General features: G+C 39.4%; 3 protein-coding genes across 3 annotated transcripts; 1 reads left to right on the plus strand and 2 right to left on the minus strand.

Moving 5' to 3' along the window:
- Positions 1-46: 46 nt before the first annotated feature.
- Positions 47-4,107, minus strand: ND-75 (NADH dehydrogenase (ubiquinone) 75 kDa subunit). Its single transcript, XM_065482652.1, has 12 exons — positions 4,003-4,107; positions 3,652-3,811; positions 3,464-3,571; positions 3,185-3,408; positions 2,559-2,922; positions 1,901-2,240; positions 1,579-1,730; positions 1,345-1,524; positions 1,099-1,291; positions 672-847; positions 481-615; positions 47-425 (listed from the first exon to the last, which is right to left on the minus strand). Exons 2-12 carry the CDS (start codon positions 3,808-3,810, stop codon positions 276-278), a joined length of 2,181 nt encoding a protein of 726 aa, XP_065338724.1. The 5' UTR covers position 3,811; positions 4,003-4,107; the 3' UTR covers positions 47-275.
- A 366-nt stretch (positions 4,108-4,473) lies between these two features.
- LOC135939584 (elongation factor 1-beta'-like) lies at positions 4,474-5,736 on the plus strand. Its single transcript, XM_065484053.1, has 4 exons — positions 4,474-4,644; positions 4,709-4,931; positions 5,272-5,461; positions 5,528-5,736. Exons 1-4 carry the CDS (start codon positions 4,565-4,567, stop codon positions 5,680-5,682), a joined length of 648 nt encoding a protein of 215 aa, XP_065340125.1. The 5' UTR covers positions 4,474-4,564; the 3' UTR covers positions 5,683-5,736.
- A 601-nt stretch (positions 5,737-6,337) lies between these two features.
- LOC135939583 (facilitated trehalose transporter Tret1-like) lies at positions 6,338-18,722 on the minus strand. The gene is made up of 9 exons (XM_065484052.1): positions 18,282-18,722; positions 12,980-13,172; positions 12,394-12,532; positions 9,943-10,241; positions 8,384-8,551; positions 7,819-8,158; positions 6,963-7,148; positions 6,666-6,906; positions 6,338-6,609 (listed from the first exon to the last, which is right to left on the minus strand). Exons 1-9 carry the CDS (start codon positions 18,314-18,316, stop codon positions 6,471-6,473), a joined length of 1,740 nt encoding a protein of 579 aa, XP_065340124.1. The 5' UTR covers positions 18,317-18,722; the 3' UTR covers positions 6,338-6,470.
- Positions 18,723-19,214: the final 492 nt, after the last annotated feature.

Below are 19,214 nucleotides of genomic sequence, written 5' to 3' on the forward strand. Positions count from 1 at the left end.
ACCCAAAAACTGATATAAAGGTCGCAGGACAAAAGCAAAAACTGCATTTAGGTTTCTTGTATTTATTCCTAACGTACAACAACGCCACGTGTGGACCGCGGCATCAATAAATTTATGTACAAAGTATGCTTTCGCCCCCGGAAAATGACAAATCGTGCTTAGTAGTGCAAGCAAAACTAGGCTTCAAGTTGTGTTGTTTTGAATCGTTTTAAACAATAACTTATGAGAGAGTGTCTACGTTGAAATTAAGGAAGTTCCTCCACGTCGTCGTTCACTCAGTACTTGGCCTCTCTCTGTTTGATGACGGCTTGCACGCACTTGGCCATTGTTGGGGATGCTCTACTGATACTATCGGTCATAAAGAAATCTTCCAGCTTCTTCAGCCTGACGTCAAGAGGAGTTGAGGAGACTCCGCCCTTCACCAACTGCAAAAACAAATTAATCGTAGAAGATATGATAAAAATTAATTGAATATCTCACCTTTGACAATTCCCTAGCCTGGGCGACAAAATTAGCTCCCTCCGCCTCTCCATACCGCACCAGGTTAGGAGACACCTCTTCAAGCCTGTTCCTAATCTCATCCAAATTATCATAAGGCAGTCTAGCTCCAACAATCTGCAGATAAAAGTTTTATTTTAGACCTAAGCGGTGTTTTAAAATAAATTTATTACTTCTGAAAGTGCCCTGATGATTTTCCAGTCCTCCCTAGCCATTCCGGGAGCCGTGACTGCGACCAAGGTTTCCTGAGCCCTGCCTTCTGTGTTGACATAAGTGGCCTGTTTTTCGGTGTAGGCAGCTCCAGGCAGAACAGCGTCTGCGATTGAAGCACCGGCGTCACCGTGGTGGCCTGAAAATTTGGGACATCATAAGAGAAAATTCGTTTTCCTACAGATTGAGAGGATTGTTTCCCAATAAAAATAGAATCAATTAAAAAATTCATTTTTTAAAAAGAAGAAAAGGTAAAAAAATCTTTTGAAATTCTTGCGCAAGTAATTTGCAAAAAATAATTTATGTGTAATATTAGTTAGCATGAAAATGAAATCGTACCAAGAAGAAATTTTTAAAAAAGTCTCTCTAGGCTTTTAGGAGGTACTTTACCTTGGTAGATGATAAAAGCATCCTTGGGCAGATCAGCCCTGGTAATGGTTCCCTCGTCAGCTCCAAGGAGGAAGAGGACCTTTGGAGGATTTGCCCTGATCTTTGCCACGCCGGGAGTGTAGCCCAGGTCCAGGGCGGCCACTTGCGAAGCCACCCTCTGGAGAATGTTCAGAACCTTCCACTCAGCAGGCGCCTGAAGGGTCAGAGTGTGAGTCAAGATTTAACTAATGCCAGGTTTGATCTTACTCCTGACGATGCAGAATGAGCGATTTGCTGGCAGAGGGAGAGAATGGCTGCTCCGTCTTCTCGTTTCAGCTGCTCGGAGCCGAGGATCAGCATTGGCCGCTTGGCTGCGGCAAGTTTCTTGCTGAATGGATGTTGTCCACTCGCCAGCTGTTTCAAGACATCACCAGAGTCTCCCAATAGCTACAAAATCGTGGCCATTAGTAGAGAATCTTTAAGCTGAGGATTAGAGAGTACCTCATATTCGTAGTTGAGATCGATCTTGGGTCCAACGACAGCAATGTCGAGCTCATGGTGCAGGTAGCCCTTTCTCAGGCGGGAGTTCAGGAGGGGAGCTTCGTACCTTGGGTTGCTTCCAACCAGCAGAACCAGGTCAGCTTCCTCAATGCCTGACGAGAAATTTTGTGTTATTGTTAACAGACAGCAACACTTTTTGATAAGATTAAAAACTGCACACGTATTTAATGACACAACAAAAAGTAACAACTACTTAAATCAAAAAAATCAGCAGTTAAAAATAAAAAGTGGAAAGAAATAATTGCAGAAGAATTGAACTCACCAGCAATTTTGTCATTGAGCAGATAGTTGCTCCTAAGATCTGTGCCGGAGCCATCCAAGGGGAAAGTCTCCTCGGTGTTGAGAGACTCGCTGCCGAGTCTGTTGAGGAGGTCCTTCAGAGAAATGAGGGCTTCGGCGTCGACCAGACCGCCTGCGATGGCAGCAATTTTGTCTCCGGGCGCAGACTTCAAGGCCTTGGCGACGGAAATCAGGGCGTCCTCCCATTCGACGGAGACCAATTCTCCCTTGCTGTTCTTCAGCATGGGAGTCACGAGGCGCTGACGCTTTAGACCGTCGCACGCGAACCGAGACTTATCCGAAAGCCATTCCTCATTGATATCCTTCAAAGGGAAACCAAGGTTTTAAATCATTGACAATAATAGTAAATAATTTAATTTAAATTTACAAACGTAAAATTTTAATTTTTAAAATGGGATAAATTCAATTTTTATTTTTATATCAGGCCACCTTGGAATACAAAATTTAAAACTGTATAGTCAAGCATTTCTTTTGTAAGAGGTTAAATTTAATTTAAACCATGCATAGAAATTAATTTTAAAATTAAAATTTAACAAAAAGGTTTTCCAATTGATTGATAAAATAACTGTCAAGTTTATGCAGCATCAAATCATTTAGATTAAATAAAAATGATTAAATACCTCATTGAGTCGGGGCAGAATCCTGAGTACTTCTCCTGTCCTGGTGGACACGACGATGTTGCTGCCAAGGGCATCGAGGACATCAACACTGTCCGTTTTCCTCGTCTCCCAGGGCCTGGCGGTGAATGAGTACGGTTTTGAGGTGAGGGCGCCCACGGGACAAAGGTCAATGATGTTGCCGGACAACTCAGAGAGGAACATTTTCTCGACGTAAGTGCCGATCTGCATGTCGGAGCCTCTGCCGGTGGTGCCCAAGTCATCAATGCCAGCCACTTCCGAGGCGAATCTGATGCAACGCGTGCAGTGGATGCAGCGGGTCATGATGGTCTTCACCAGCGGACCAATATCCTTGTCCTCGACAGCTCTAGAAAATTGTATATTTGGTTGAAAATGTCTGGGTTTTTTTCAGAGCAGTTTTCTGTTTATTATGTAATACAACTTGTAATTTTGGTAAAAAGGGGAGATTTTGCTATTTATTTATTTTTGTTAAATGGAATATTTCCATTTATTAGCCTTTCAAATCCTGGCACTTAAATCTGTTAAAGTTTATATTTTTGCTTATATAATCTATCACAAACTCATATTAAAAAACAGCTTCTCAGGAATCAGGGTCAAATGTTTTGTACCTCTTTCCATCGTAGCTGATGTCGGTGAATCGGCTGCGGTCTGAGCCAAAAGCCATGCTCTGATCTTGCAAATCACACTCGCCACCCTGGTCACAAATGGGACAGTCGAGGGGATGGTTGACCAGCAAAAATTCCATCACGCCTTCCCTGGCTTTGCGGGTCATGTCGGAGTTGGTCTTGATCCTCCAGCCCTTCATCACAGGCATGGCACACGCAGCCACAGGCTAGATTTGATGTTTTTAGTTTTGAACCTAATGTAATATATAAAGAGTGCGGTACCTTTGGTGATTTTTCTACCTCCACCAAGCACATTCGGCAGTTTCCAGCAATCGCCAGCCGTTCGTGATAGCAGAATCGGGGGATTTCAATTCCAGCCAAAGCAGCCGCCTAAAATTCATCACATGAAATTAATTAATAATTAATCCATTACAGATGGCTATTATTGTTATTTTGATTGAATAACAAACCTGGAGCACAGTGGTGCCAGGATCAACCAAAACGCTCTTGTCATCAATGAAAACTTCGACTTTTTCCGGCGCCTGAGTGCCGGAAGCTCTGCTCGCCTGCAAAAGGCATCTTGCAGAACTTGCCGAATTAAGGGCCCGTAACAGGGGAACGCGCAACATTCTGAAAATAGAAAAAAGAAAACCTAAATTTTGGGAAAAGCGTCAACATTTTCAAGCTTATCGGTCCCATTTTCACGAAGGATAGAGGCACAAAATCGACAATTTTTACAAAATTTTGTTAACTCATAAGAGTTTCTAGTCGACCTTGAGAAGGTTGAACAATCCAAAATACCAAATTTGTCCAAAACTGACCTGAAATTGACTCAAAATATGGGAAGAGCGATTTTCTCCGACCTTCCCAGCTGTTGAAAATGTTGCCAACCTAATTTGAGAAAGCTTTTCAGTGCGATTATATAATGGTATCGGTAAAATCCTAAAAACCTAGAAGAAAGAATAAAATTCTCTAAGACTAATAGAATTTTTTTTGTTTACTTTAAAAATTCTTTAATTTTAATTGTATTTAAAATTATTTTTAATCATCAGAGAAGTTTGCAGCTGGTTCGCTGCTTTAAATTTAAATTAATATTTGGTTGGCAAAACTTTCTGAAACCCGAGTCAAACTTCCAATTTTTTGGTAAATTTTAAATATTTGAAACTCAATATACGTAAAAGTTTTAATGACAATAATAAAAGCTAATATATTTAATAAAATTTATTTTTATTTGAGATTTGCAAAACACTAAGTTTTCGATTTGCGTTTTCACCGCTAGCAACTTGATCTCACGCCTCACGCTCCCTCTTTCCTGTCTGTTTTGCGGCTTGACAGACGTGTTTACGTTTTAGTTCGCAGATTTCCAACAAATTTTCGGTGAAAATGGTTCCCACCCAGTTCAAGAACGACAAGGACATCAGCGCGCTGAACGATGCTTTGGCCGACATCAGTTACATCGACGGGTAAACGCTTACTTCTTCCAAATTTCGTTCATCTTTTTTACACGTGTCCATCACGCTTTCGCAGCTACACTCCTAGCCAGAACGACGTTGTGATCTTCAACGCGCTCGGCAAGGCTCCTGCTGCCAAGTTGGCGCACGCCCTTAGATGGTACAACCACATTAAGTCCTTCGGGGATGAGAAAAAGAAGTTCCCCGCTTCCAAGAAAGCCCTTTCAGCCGGCGCTCCTGCCCCAGCAGCCAAGGCTGACGACGATGATGATGTCGACCTGTTCGCCTCTGAAGATGAGGTATTAAATTTGTACCTTTTTCACGTAATTTGAATGAAGCAGCAAAATTAATTAATATTCTTAGACTGCTTGGATCTACAGGGATTTGAAAATTAAAATTCTATTAACGAGTAAAATTCCTGCAACCCCTAAATACGGCGATAAGTTAAATAATTTTGGTCAACGGTAAAAATTTTGAAAAAATTTCTGGGTTTTTAAACCATCAAAATAAGGCGTGTCTCCAGTGACATCCAGTCCCCCTATTGTTTCAATTAATTAAGATGCAAATATTATTAGCCTTTTAATTAAAAGTCCTTGTTTGATAATGTTAAATGTTTTTTAACTTCTTATTTTTCTTCAGGATGAAGAGGCACAGAAAGTTAAGGAGCAAAGACTGAAGGAATACGCAGAGAAGAAAAGCAAGAAACCTGCTCTTATTGCCAAGTCCAGTATTGTCCTCGATGTCAAGCCATGGGATGATGAGACCGACATGAAGGCAATGGAAACGCAGGTCCGCTCCATTGTTATGGATGGACTTGTCTGGGGGGCTTGTAAGTTGCTTCATGTCAAACTAGCTGTTGATCGAGGTATTAATCCTTTGTTACTTTTCATTTCAGCCAAGTTCGTGCCTGTCGGCTACGGAATCAACAAATTGCAGATTATGTGCGTTGTTGAGGATGACAAAGTTTCAATTGATCTGCTCACAGAAACTATTACCGAATTTGAAGATTTTGTTCAGTCAGTTGACATTGCCGCTTTTAACAAGATTTAAATCTGCTTTATATATTACTTAACATTATAATAAAAGCCACATTTTCAAACCTGATGATTTCATATTTGCGAACAACAAGTTTTCCCATTCTATGTTTAAAAAGTTACATTCTGAAATTGGAAAATGCTAATTCTGTTTGCCACAAAATTGTCTCTGACACCTCAATTCCTATTGGAATATTTTTATTGAAAGCCATGAAAGCAGGAACACTCGATGAAACGGCATAAAATTGAAGGGTTTGTGAGGGTATAAGTCACAGAAAGCGTTAGTGGTGGGGACTCAAATGATTTTCTTGGCCTTCATTTTGATAGTGGTCTTCACAGCAATGAGTACTGCGTTTAATGCTTGTTGGATTTGTTTGGCTGGCGAAGTACAGCTATTGGAGGGGCTCAAACTGCTGCTGTCCACTTAAGGGATGTACAAATTAATAATCTTTAATTTTCCCATTTTTTGTAATAATCTTACTTTTTAAATATTAATTTTTTAACTATTAAATAGGAATATAAAATCTCACGATATTGATCGAGATTTTTCTAGCAAAGAAAAATTCCCATTCCATGCAAAGATCTTTTTCCTATTTACAATTCTGCATGACCTAGACTTGGATTAACTAAATTCCCTTAAGAGTAAAATTGGGATTTTCAAAAATATCGAATTAAGAGCTATTTTTCTTTATTTGAAAATAGATTCAGGTCACTCATATGATAAAATAGCACTAACCTATAAATGTAATGTTAATGGTTCTTTGAACATATTTGCGTCTGCCTAAAAATCGGCAGTCTCGCTTCTCACAAGTGGGTGTCCCCATTTACACTTTTTATGTTGTCTTGATTGACTTGTGACACGTCCCCAAAACCGTCTGTCCGCTCCATACTCTCGCTGTCTTGCTTCGATTTCTTGGGTATTCTCCGTTTCCATCCAGGTGCCCTTGAAATTAAAAATGTATAAAGCTCATTCTCATTTCAAGTCCTAAAAGTACTCACTTGTGGCCAGCGAAGTGCCGTGTAACCTCCAAAAGCGTTCGGCCCTCGGTTTCCGGCATGAAAATGTAGAAGAGGACCGTCGCGGTCAAAGACACGCCGACGTAAATGTAAAAGGTGCCAGCCAGGGTGACCGCACTGACTAGGGAGAAGTGCGTCTTGTTGGCCAAAAACCCGAAAATATAGCCAACAGAACTGGCGGCGCCGCTGGCCATTCCTCGCACGTCGGCCGGGAAAACCTCGCCTGAAAATAACTGAATGAAAAACGCTTTCCTTACGGCCATGGGTGGATTTGCAAACCTATGAGGATCCACGGCAGCAATCTGATGCCCATGTGCGTCAGGAAAGCAGAGGACAGCAGGAATGTCAGCGGCACCCACGATGCGGTGACAGTGGGGTCGTGCCTTCGTACGATGTCATAGGTTGCCGTTACCCCAAAGCATATCGCGGCCCCAACCGTTGAAATCAAAGTCAAAGGTCGTTTTCCTAAATAAAGAAGTATTTTTTTTTGTTAATTCACGTCAATCAAAACTTACATAAAATAGTTGAAATTTGTTTGAGAATTTCCCAATCGTTTTAGTTTTTTTAACTTATCAAATATTTCAGGTTTTTTTATTAAATTAAAATTGGATGATGGCTAAAAACAGTTTAGTTTTTAGTTAGTGCGTGTTTGGCTAATAATAATCATTGTTAGAGAAAAATAATATTATGATTAGGATTTATCAGTCCTTAAAACATTATTCAGATTAAACGACATCAATATTCTTCGATTAAGATTTTTTTTCGCTAAAATCATTTATGTTTCGACACTCAGAAAGGTTAAAAAATGAAAAATATTTCCATTCTAAGTCCAGAACATTTTGCATACTGTGCAATTTGATTTGAAGAAAAAGGTTGTAAAAGCTATTTAAGAAATATTTCGCGCATTTTTGTGCTGAATCCTACTCTTGGTTTAATTTTTGAAGCCCAAACACTATATTTTGTTTAAAAATTAAAAAAAAAATTTAATTGTAAATTATTGATTTTCAAGTAGAAACATTGTCAACTCTACTTAAAACCCTCACGTCAATTAAAACAAAATCATATTTTATCGATTACAAACTAACCTGAAAATGATTTGATTTAATTCTCCCTGTCATAGAAAAAAGTTGATTACCTGACCAGTGCACTGCAATGACGCAGAGCAAAGTGCCGGTTAGTTGGACCAGACCCAAGAGCATGGTGGCCAAGAAGGGGTCGATTGGCGCGCCGAGCTGCTCGAAAATGCTGACCGAGTAGGTTTGAAGGGTGGTCATGCCGGAAAAGTGTCCAAAGAAGAACGCAGCCGACACGAGGATGAACGGCTTGATGAAAGTGGCTCTCGTGTAGGGTTTGAGGTTGTTTTTGAAAACTTCCATTTTGGTCATCTGCCCGTTGCTGAGGGAACCCATGATCTTTGGCGTTTTGACCGTCTCCAGGAGATAATCAAATTCCTCCTGAACGTCAGCTGGCGTAACCTACTCGACATTACAGCTAGATTATTAATTTGTAATTATGCTCGGTAATGTCCAAATTGGCTTTGGTCAATAACAAAAGCGGGGAAGACTAAAAAATCTTTCTTAATTGCTGTGGTGTTATCTTAAGTGATACTAAATACTTGATCTAGTTCAAAGGTCTACAAACAACAAGCATGGGAATGAGATAAAATTCAGACAGCACTTATTAGCAATCGAAATTCATACCCATCCTCTCAGCCAGGCGAGTGATTTGTGCGCCTCGGCATCTCGACCCTTAGTCGCCAGCCAGTAGGGAGAGTCAGGCACGAGGAAAAGGCAGCAGAACGCAATTACTGGCGCGATGATGTTGTAAGCGGCGATGTCCCGCCACGGCAGCACAGTGGCCAAAACGAACTGCAAACATTCAAAACTTAAAATTACTAACGAGTTTTTTCCCCTGCAAAAAATCGTAAAATATCAAGCAATTCGAGTCAAGTTTTATAATAATTCTTTTTTGACCTGAGAAAGTTAAAATTAAAATTGCTGCTTCCAGATCCAAGATATTCTATTGGTAGCAAAAAGAATGTCGTTTCAATTTGAAGGTTGCTCACAATCGCAGATCCAAACATTATTGTTGTTATTGGTGCTGCGCGGCTTAGACAATTTTTTATCAGTTCTCTGACACATCCAAAGTTAGAGGGTGTACAATTAAGTCATTTTGTTTTGTATATAAACTCAAAATGTGAGTCGCAATAACAGATCAGCGTCAGAATTTTCTATTTAATAAAATTTGCCTGAAATTGTGTTAATTTTTTATTTGTGCTTGAAATTATTGGTGGCTGTGAGATAATCATGAAATGGAGAAATTTTCACTGTTCTTGGAATTTAAAAAACTTATATGAGAAAAATTGAAACTAAAATTTCTATATCTGCTATATAGATCAACTTTTAAAGCAGAACAATGACTTGTCGAACAATTAAATTTTAATTCAAATTTTAAATTATATGCTTGAGTACATTTAATTCGTTTACCCTGAAAATGATTACTTTGCGCATTTCCTCGTTTCCGACGAAATTTGGTTTAAATTTTAATTGGTTTTCACTGTCAAAACAAGTTTCAATGGCTTTTGCAATAATTTCAACCCACGGGAGCTATGAATTAGCGTTTCTATTACCAAAGAGTGCATTTTTGCGTTATTTCTCGTACAAAGTACTCAAATTGAAATCTTCTGATGAAAAACCAAGCAGTTTTAGGTTCATAAATATGCAGTGTGAGAATCCGAGCGATGTTCGGGGGTCACGTGCTAGCTGGTGTTATTCGGATTTGGGAGCATTATTTTCGGCAACCAATTCGCTATAATTGCTGGTTTGCATCGTGCCAGCATGCGTTGTTTTGCTATCAGAGAGACGCCCATCTCGAAAGAGGTGAACAAATAATAAAAAATGCAATTAAAAAACTCGTCTTTCTGTCCCTCTGACCAACAAGATATATGAATTTATATTGAAAGTATTGGATTCACTGAACGACTAAGGTAATTTATTCAATATTTTTCTTTGATCGACTAGAGCATTTTCATTTCAAATTATGTACATAGTTTTCTAACGCGTGTAAAACAAGAAATCGCGCCGCATGTTGATACATACTGCGCATATTGTATGTTAAAAAGCAGTAGCCGAGCGAGCGTGTCGGATTAAGAATAATAATTGCAATGCATTTGTCTGACAGACACCGAAGACAAGAGGTTCTCCTTTCACGCTCGCGATGCAAAACAGCTTTTGTGTTCTTTGCCGTCAGTTAGAATTACCTGGATGAAGGTGCCCGCGATGATGCTCATGCTCGACGTGGAGGCCAGCATGCCACGCATCTCGGGAGTGGTGATTTCGGCGACGTAGGTCAGGACGGGCGCTTCGAGAAGGCCGCCCGTGAAGCCGGTCAGCGCCAGCGAGAAGTACAGCAGCGGGATGCTCTGCGTGTAGCGCAGCATGATCCACGCGACGAGGATGGGCAGGTTTACAAGCATCATGGCCTTCTTGCGGCCCATGAAGTTGGTCAGCGCCCCCGACAGCAGTCCACCGATTGGCACGCATATCAGATTGATGCTGCCTGTAAACAGTCGAAAAAAAGCTTTTGGAATTTTGCTCTCAAATTAGGATAGGATTTTGATGCTAAAGTTTAAAATTGCTGACGAAAATACTTTTTAATTGACATAATAATCAAACTTTTTCGTTATCCAGTCGGTTAAAAAATAGATATGGCTCTTTTGTAAAAAAATTTATATATTTTAATTAGAAAAAATAAATTTAGACATATTTTTCATAATCCAGGAAACTTTCAATGCTATTTAAGCAAGTTAAGACGACTGATAAAGAGCTCTCAGCTGCGTAAGTTTTAGCGGCGGTTGCGGCTGTACCAGCATCAGACGAATTTTGGCCCGGTGGCGGTGGCTGAGCATCTTTGCCAGTGGCTGATAAAAATTTTAAAAGACGTGAATAACGACGAGTGAGGGCAAAACAGCCCAAGGGGCCGGAAGCCAAACTTATTCTCTCGCACTTTTCGATTTTTTTTTTAAAGTGGCTGGCACAGCTTGGCTAAATTCACGGAGGCTGGTGGCTGACCACGTAACCAAAAATTTGCCAGCGGGCGCGACGCATCGCGGCTGGCTGAGTCCTTATGATTTTACATTTATGAAATCTCTAGAAGATATAAAATTAAGCTCAATTTTGAAAATGCGTGCCTGCGTGCTTCAAAGTTTGGTGGGAGGCACAGAAAGAGAATTATTTGATCGTCAAAAATCCCCAACCTGTAAAATAATATAAAGAACCGTTGGTGAAAACTTTCCTTTAACTTTGAAGGCTGCAGAGTAACCAAATTATGTACATAAATTTTGATTTCAAGATATCGAGATTACACAAGAGTCGGACATCTGTGGAGACATTTTTAGAGATTTGTCAGTCTAGAAATTTTGAACGCAGTTCTCTCTCTTAAGAGGAGTGACAGGGTCACTTTAAAAGAATCAGGAAATGAAAATCTGATGAAAACCATGACAGGCTTGTCTTGAGAACATGCGTTATGCTATAGTCAATAAGCTTTGATCCAATTTTTTTGACCAAATAGTAGATTTAGGTCGAAACCTCTGAATCAATTCTTGACGAGTGTTTAAAAATCTGGTTAGCCATGGATTTATTATTATTTGCATCTATACCCCTCCAAAATACAAAATCTTTGAAAGCTCCAATCTTTGAACTCGTTGGCCAACAGCTGATTTGCACTTAGTGGATTATGGTTTAAAAAATAATGGAATTTGCACTAAAAATATCATAGCAGCCGTGCAGAGCTCAGCGCCTGGAACGTATGCAGCGCGAGAAAATGCATCAACACCGGTGCAGTGCAAGTTACATACTATTTTAGCACGTTTATTTTCGCTAACAAAAACAAAAACATAATTTTGACTTGTAATATTGAAGCTCAAATAGTTAAGAAGTTGGAGAGCAGCTTCAGATGCTTCAGATTGAAGCCAAATCAAAGCTAGAAAATTTCAGACCGCAACAAGCACAGGTATTTTATTAAATGTATATAGTTTTCCATGCTTCTGGGCACAACCTTCTCATGGATATGATATCCCACAGTACTGCTACTGGATTTTAATACACACTATACATGTTTTATAAGGTGTTGCTCCCGTGGCGAGCATTATAATGCGTTGAAATACTTACAATGCTTCGAAAGGAGAGCGGTTTTGAAAAAAATACTTTACAAATGTGTCAAACATAAGGCAATTAAACGCGTCAATTAATAATCCTGATTGCGATTAACAAGCGTAAAAACTCTGTCCTATATTAATCGTAAACTACAACCGGAATGTGTAAGCAGCACAAGCAGCTGTTCAGGTAGCTGAGGTTAGAAGACGCCAAATTTTTTATATCGTGTGCTATAGTCATGTGCTAAAAGACACGTGATTTGCCGGCCCGCCGGATTTTTTGCCCATGCATTCGCCGGTCATGAGACCTCAGGGTCCTTAAAAACAAGATTTTTTTTATATTCCCACACTAACAGCGGTTGATCTTGAAACAAAAAACTCAGTACGTAAGTTTTTTTAAAGGAGTGGTTTGATTTCCCCAGACAAAAAATGTCAGTCACATGAGTCGTGAAGGTGGTGAAGGCCAGGAGAGAGAGAGAGAGAGAGAGAGAGAGAGAGAGAGAGAGAGAGAGAGAGAGAGAGAGAGAGAGAGAGAGAGAAAATAAGGACATTACTCACTGAACCACGAGATCTGTTCAGGTGTAAGCTGTAAATTGGGCTCCTCGCCGTTCTGTAGCGTCGGAATCACAATTGTCGGGAAGCCGATGGTCATTCCGTACGCCAGGAGCAACAGGTTCTTCGCCATCGTCGCTAAAACCTTGATTCATCGCGAGGGAAAAATGATTGCATACTTTATAGATATTATATAATGCTTATGTAACAATCTCAATGTGCATGCCACATCATGATAATATCTTGACACAAGTGAATGTTCACATACAGTTGTTTATTTGTATTAAACAACATATTATAACTATGTGGCCGCATAATCATTATTTTATGCGGATGGAGAAGAGAAAGGAGTAAACGAATTTTTTCATTGTTGATTTTTCTCAAAACAGAAAATTAAATATTTTTTAATAAGTTCGTCTCATACTCAGAAATAATAACCAGCTTTGCCGTTCATAAATTTTTATGACGGCCTATTTATTATATTGCATTCCACATAATTACTTGAAAGAGGCAGTTAATGCCATTGGACGGAAAATTATATGAGTGTCCCTATGAAAAGAGCAAACTGGCTAGAACAAAAATATTCTCCTACCTGTGGAGCCGCCCTCCTGAGCTTGGAGACGGGTGGTTGGGGTAGGTCAGCCGGTTTGTCAGCCACCATGGAGCGAAGCTCCTCCTCGGAGAATTCTGGTTTCTTGGGCATGACCGGCTCGTTTGCGATCTCCACCGCCAATGCTGGGTTGTCTGTGCCCCCATGGTCCTCGGAGGCTGCTTCGTCCACCACCCTGGCGAGAAGAGAGCAGTGTTGTCGTCATATCATGTGATACCCGCGCTCACTCGAGCTCGCTCACACATCCTTTTCACTCATACGCGTATATATGCTTTTAAGATAAATTTCATCCAACGGTCTAGTTGTAGAGCGATCGAGTATTGAAACTGCGTCAAAACCTCAATATTGCGAGAGGCAATCCGACTTTTTAAATGGAGCGCAAGATTGTAAATGCCTGTTTCTTCTGGTTTGATGCTTAGTGAAACGGATGAAATATTCTAAGACTATGCCGTCAAATTGTCATTGGCTTAGCGGCGATTAATGTTGTTGGAAAATGTGCCAGACGCTGGAGTGCCGCCGCACAAGGCTGCGGTTTTGCTCAAACGGTGTTGTGCCCACAATGCACCCTGATAATGGTGAAACAATGAATGTGTGCTACTGTTCACTTAAAATTTTAGTTTTTCCCAATTTAAGACTGCATTTGGTTTTTGGTTACGTAATGGCATAATGCCGAGATTCCGCGTTGCTTGAATCTTACAACCAGTTTTTGAGTGAGCCCGGCCATAAAGCGTCCATTGCAGAACCAGTTTCGCATTGCAAGGTACAACTGTGTTTTGCTAGCAATTATGTGATCTAGTTTGTAGCAAGTAAGAAATTATAAAAAATGCGTTGCATTTTCTAATAGAAAATGGATTGAGCTATAAATTATTGGAATAAATCAACTGACAGAATAGTTATCAACAGTGTTAAAATTGCAATCAATAAAATTGATGTATCATTATAGCATCAGTGATTTATTTTGTTGAGTCTCTGCACTGCATGCGAGACTCGATTTTCTCACAAACATGTCTAATTGTAAGCATGATGCTCTGTCTCAATCCGCATAGTAAATTATAAATCCAACTGAAAAAATAACTAATTACTGTGTAATGCAGATATAGATTTTTACCATTAGCCACACAGGGGAAAAATCATTAAAGACAGCTTCTACGACATTTATTCACACATGAATTCTCGTAGATACACAATTTTGATTTTAAATCTTTCCCAGTGGATGATAGCATACACAATAACCATATGGTGTTATGTAACACCTAAAACAAATATTTAGTTGATACCTTCTTAAATTTTAGTAATGTAAGAGAGCAGGTTTCTTAAGGAAATCTTACATTATAACTTTTCGAAAAATGTGACAAAACTCACTCGGAACCATTAACTTTGCTAACTTTTTTGGAATTTAAATTTTGATTTCCATTTAAAAATTGGAATTCAACTGTGTTAGTGAGTTGCAGAACTCCAAAAGAGACAATTTTAAAGGCATATTGGAAGCAGAGTCATTAAAGATTAACTCTTCCTTATCATATTAATACTGGGAGATTATGTGATTTTCATTTTTTGATTTACTAAATGGTTGGTCTACACGATTTTTTATTACTATAAACAAGTTAAATTACAATGAAAATTAAATGTATTTTTAGCCATTGACTCGAGAGTTAACTGTATATACTTGACGATTATTATTCGTGGCTAATTTTGACTCGCCTCGTCGAGACGTATCTAACGGTGTACGTGAGCTTATTTTGACGGGGATTCTCTCCTCGTTTCGAATTCTCTTATGAGTTCAACATAGGACAGTTTTCTCACCATTTAAGCCACATAAACTTAACACAAGGCGCTATTTTTCCTGAAAGAAAACATTTTCTCAAGAAGTGCAAGAGTAATCGTGAATATTTGATTTTTAATTTTAGGTAATTAATCCAAATTTTCACGAAAGGAAAAGATCTTGCATGTCAGAATTTATTGTATCGAATTGTTGAAATAAATTCGGAAGCCGCTATTCTAAAAGAGAACACGAATGCATTAATTCTGATTCTAAAATACACCCAATCTAAATCCTGGTGTCCTTCTTAATTGCTTTATACGACCTTCAAAACAAATGCATCATGTGACTTCGTCCCAGATTTATTTATAAACTGAACTGAGCAAGAAACTCCCGTTGATTAAAGCACGCAGAGAAGCGAATTCACCGCCTCTTTATCTCTGCATCCTCTTACGCCTTATGTTGATTTGCATTGAAGGTCGGTATGTTAATTCCTCTCGACGAAAGGGAACAACTGCAACTTTGGCACCTGGTTGGAAAGTGTGGATAAATGATTATTGCAGCGCTCGTCGGCCGGACGGAGTGGGGCAGTTTAGCAACACCTTTACAGGTTGCAGTGCATCACGCTCAATTTCCCCTGGCTGCAATTGCTGAAATAACTAGCAAGCCTCAGATACGCGCAGACAAAGCAAAATAAAATGTCTTTGGCGTCGTCAGATTCGAGCATGCGATGCATTTGACGATAGACTCACGCATATGATTGTGTTGGCGTGGAAAGTGTCCCTGCCAGCGTAAGTTCACCACAAACAATAAGCTTACAAAGGTGAGCTTGTGCGCTTTGCAAAATAAATAATGGCTTAAAACGAGCTGAAATCCCTTTGACCTAGTTTTGTAATAAGTAAAAAGGTACCAAAATTAATCTGCCGGACTTTTTTCTGTTGCAAAATATTCTCGAGATTAAAACTGCTAAATTTTATTCAATTTTTGGAAGTTGAGTTTATGACACACTTGAGAGGAATACAAAAGCATTTATGATTCGCTTCTTATTGGTTTACACCTTTCCAGCATGTGCGATGAATTAGTTTAATGGGACGAATGAAAGACCTCGATCCGTACGGTGTTCATTTTCTGTTCATGGACTGGTCTTCTTTCAATGAAGTTCAAATGCCTTATGTTCTTCGTTCGCATTTACTTATTGCGTGATCATTTTTGTGAATTGATTCCAATCGGAGGTCACTCTTACTTATCTCAGGGGAGAAAATAAATTTTTATTTTGTCACCATCGATAGAAATTTATTTACGATTTTTATAAGGAACAGACTGTAAACATTTTGGTATAATTTCTTTCTGCTACAAAAAAATTAGTCAAATAAATTACTGAAAAACTAAAATTATAGCCTTTAGAAATAAAATATTGTATATTTTAAAAATCTATCAAAGCGCTGTGAGGTATCACTGATTCTTTTGAAAGCTTTTTTCGTTTTCATCCTTGACTTAGTTTTGTATTACAGGAAACGAGCTACGTTTGAGAAAATGACAACATACTGTCTGCTCTACAATTCCTCCGTCCGTTTAAGTTATTCAAATCTCATGAACGCGAGAGCCGTATAATGATCATGCAGCTAGCAATTAATGCTCAAACAATGAAACACTCTTTGTATGAGAACCGCAATCCAATCACAAAGCAAGGCGGCACCAAGAGTGTAAACATTTGCATGCCAACGTATCGTCGTACATATTGTTTGGCATCATGAGTGTGCGAGTTTCAATGGCCTTAAAGATACTATTTGTGTTCACTGTTAAGACATTGTTATCATTCATTATTCCTATCGAGATAATCCTGGTTTTTATCAAAATTACACAGGGTGAAGGTCAAAATGGATAATTTAAGAGTCTCATTCATTTTTTGTTTTAATCTACAAAACAACAACCTCTCTACGCTGCAATGAAATTCTGAATTAGCAAAGATATTGACAGATGTCAGATGTCAACAATGATTTATGGAAAGGTTTACTCCTATGGAAATAAAAGCTTAAATAATGATTAGTTAGATTCTTTGGCACTGGACATCTCGTCCCATGATCAATTCGAAACCATATCGCCTATAATCTAATCGTACCCAACGAACACTGAATTCCACTTGTTGCGACAGTTTAGAAAGTCCCGTGTTCGGTTGACGAATTCAAAACACGTTCCACCATACATACTTCTTGCAATGCAATTTATACGTTCTTCGGAAGTGAAAATAATAAAATTTTAAAACTCATATAGTATCCTCCAATTTTTAAGTTAGTCACTATGCCGTCATCCAGCGTTCAAGTACACAAAGCGATTTCAATGAGGGAGAATAAGGAACGCAATCTCCGCGCGCCGCTCTTCACAACAATCACGAGCTTTAATGCTAATGAGGCCATCCAATAAGAAAATCGCCAATGCCTTTTCTCGTTCCGTTATTTATGTAACTCAACACAACTCAACACAGGCAAGATCGCTCTCCTCGAGTTACATTATCTCGCATCAATGCTTCTTTCAATTGTATAATTCACAATGAGAAAAAGACTATCGAGTGTTCCATTCACTTTTAATTAAAATAATAAATAATTTTTTCCTTGAAATTAGTTGAAAAATAGAAATCAATTATATTGGAACAAATTATTCTGTCAGTTAATACGTTGTTAATTTTCAATTAAATATTGAACAACCGATAAATCCTTATTTTCACTGCACAAAAACCCTTCCTTAATGGTTGAGTAAAAATTAAATTTTTACCAAGGTGTAGAACTGTATTTTTTTTAAAGTGCCCGCAAAATGTTTGTGTGCTTGCAAAAGTAGGCACTTCGGGAAATCCTAATTTTTAGCTACGAGGAGTTTTTCCGTAATAAATAAGACACACACAATAAATTGGATAAATCTCATTGAGGCGGGGAGTTAAAAAGAGATCTCCCCTCGTCACATCTATCAAACGGTGAGCGAAGTGTGTTGTAAATTTTCAAACTGGTGAAATTAATCACGATTTTCTATAATTAGACAGTACTCGCCGCTCGATTAGCATGCAAAATTGTTTGCCGTTTTTCAGGAACTTTTTCGAAAATCTGGAAATATTTAGCTCCATTCCTATGTTTAGAGAGTATTTAAGGTAAAGGATACAATTTTCAGCACATATTCACTTCTAAGATTATAGTGTTTTTTAGATTCGCAGCGCGACGTTTCGATCGGAATCAGATGAAGGTCGGCAAAAAGTTCAGTGCTCGATTTTTATTCACGCATATATGTAAATCTACACCAAAAGCAGTGTATGAGTGTGCCGCATTTCTCAATTAGCAGCACCTGTTTGACTTGGGCAAAACCAGTCGGCGTCGGCAATGAGGTGTTGGACGGAATCCAAGGCAGCCTCTCAACGGGGCAGCGGAGAGGAAAAAATGAAATCGCATTTTCACACCAATCAAACGAACATCGATTCATTGAACCGCATTAATAAACTCGAATTGGAATAATAAATTTGATGGTCAAAACACGAATACTCACTCTCCGTGGACAATGTTCTCGCGGGAGGACTTCATGCTTCTCCGATTTCGCTTGATTGTCGCAAATTGTTCCCTGTCAATGGAAATTCGAGTCGGGCCGCCGCGTGTTTGTGTTTCGAGGCTGGCGCCCGACTTGAGGACAGTAGCCGCAAGTCACCCAATCCGCGGTGCAGAATGTGCAGGGCAGAAGCTGATCGCGAGTGGACGAGCAAGCTAGGTGCATTCGCGGGGAGCTGCGGCCGCTGGATGCGAAGGCGCGCCGACGGAGCACACGGCACTCACTCTCGCTTTCAATGCCACCACCGCCGGCTGCATTTTAATAATTTCACCGCCTGCGGTGTGTACTTTCGAGTGACGTCGCCGCCGATTGATATTGTAACACCGCGGTCGCACCAGTCGTGTCTTCCTTCCTACTCCCCGGCAGTGTCTTTCTCTTCGGGGCGTCAATGTGCGAGCAGGGAAGCCTTACGCCGCGCGCGCTCGCTCCCGGCTCATGTGATTTTCACGCATCGATTTTCCTCCTTCTCCTGAGGGTTTGGACTGAATCTGAAAATAAATAAATTTACTCAAGCAGTTAATTTTCGAATAATATTTTCCCAGATTCTTGTTTTTCTCTGCTCGATATAATTAATGCCGTTGAGTGTAATTACAAAGTCTAATAATTATGTTTTATGCTGTTGCTTCCTGCTGTGACACATTTTAACGGCGAGACATTGATTTTGTTGTCAAGGAATTATGTGGCTTCTGTGTTTTTGGCCCTCTAGGTGTTAATTCGGGAAATTCTAAACTGAAGCTGAGAAAAACACCGAGCTGTTGTAAACATTTTAATTGTTTGATGCCGAGAATAAACTTTGTTTGTACTTCATTGCAGCAAGAGTCTATTATCATCACTTTCAATTGAAGATATTATTGAACGGAGATTAATAGAGTTGGC

Source organism: Cloeon dipterum, chromosome 3, assembly GCF_949628265.1.
Source record: "Cloeon dipterum chromosome 3, ieCloDipt1.1, whole genome shotgun sequence".
Classification (NCBI taxonomy): Eukaryota; Metazoa; Arthropoda; class Insecta; order Ephemeroptera; family Baetidae; genus Cloeon; species Cloeon dipterum.

What these genes read in the sequence shown, in the direction of transcription:
- LOC135939584 (XM_065484053.1), top strand. Translation starts at nt 4,565, where the DNA reads ATGGTTCCCACCCAGTTCAAGAACGACAAGGACATCAGCGCGCTGAAC. An exon ending in TGTTCGCCTCTGAAGATGAG is followed by an intron (nt 4,932 to 5,271) that starts GTATTAAATTTG and finishes ATTTTTCTTCAG; the next exon opens with GATGAAGAGGCACAGAAAGT. An exon ending in TGGACTTGTCTGGGGGGCTT is followed by an intron (nt 5,462 to 5,527) that starts GTAAGTTGCTTC and finishes TTTTCATTTCAG; the next exon opens with CCAAGTTCGTGCCTGTCGGC.
- LOC135939583 (XM_065484052.1), bottom strand. Translation starts at nt 18,316, where the DNA reads ATGAAGTCCTCCCGCGAGAACATTGTCCACGGAGA. An exon ending in GAGAACATTGTCCACGGAGA is followed by an intron (nt 13,173 to 18,281) that starts GTGAGTATTCGT and finishes TCTTCTCGCCAG; the next exon opens with GGTGGTGGACGAAGCAGCCT. An exon ending in CATTGCAGTGCACTGGTCAG is followed by an intron (nt 7,149 to 7,818) that starts GTAATCAACTTT and finishes TTCTTTATTTAG; the next exon opens with GAAAACGACCTTTGACTTTG.
- ND-75 (XM_065482652.1), bottom strand. Translation starts at nt 3,810, where the DNA reads ATGTTGCGCGTTCCCCTGTTACGGGCCCTTAATTCGGCAAGTTCTGCA. An exon ending in TTCTGCCCCGACTCAATGAG is followed by an intron (nt 2,241 to 2,558) that starts GTATTTAATCAT and finishes TTCCCTTTGAAG; the next exon opens with GATATCAATGAGGAATGGCT. An exon ending in GCTCAATGACAAAATTGCTG is followed by an intron (nt 1,731 to 1,900) that starts GTGAGTTCAATT and finishes ATTTCTCGTCAG; the next exon opens with GCATTGAGGAAGCTGACCTG.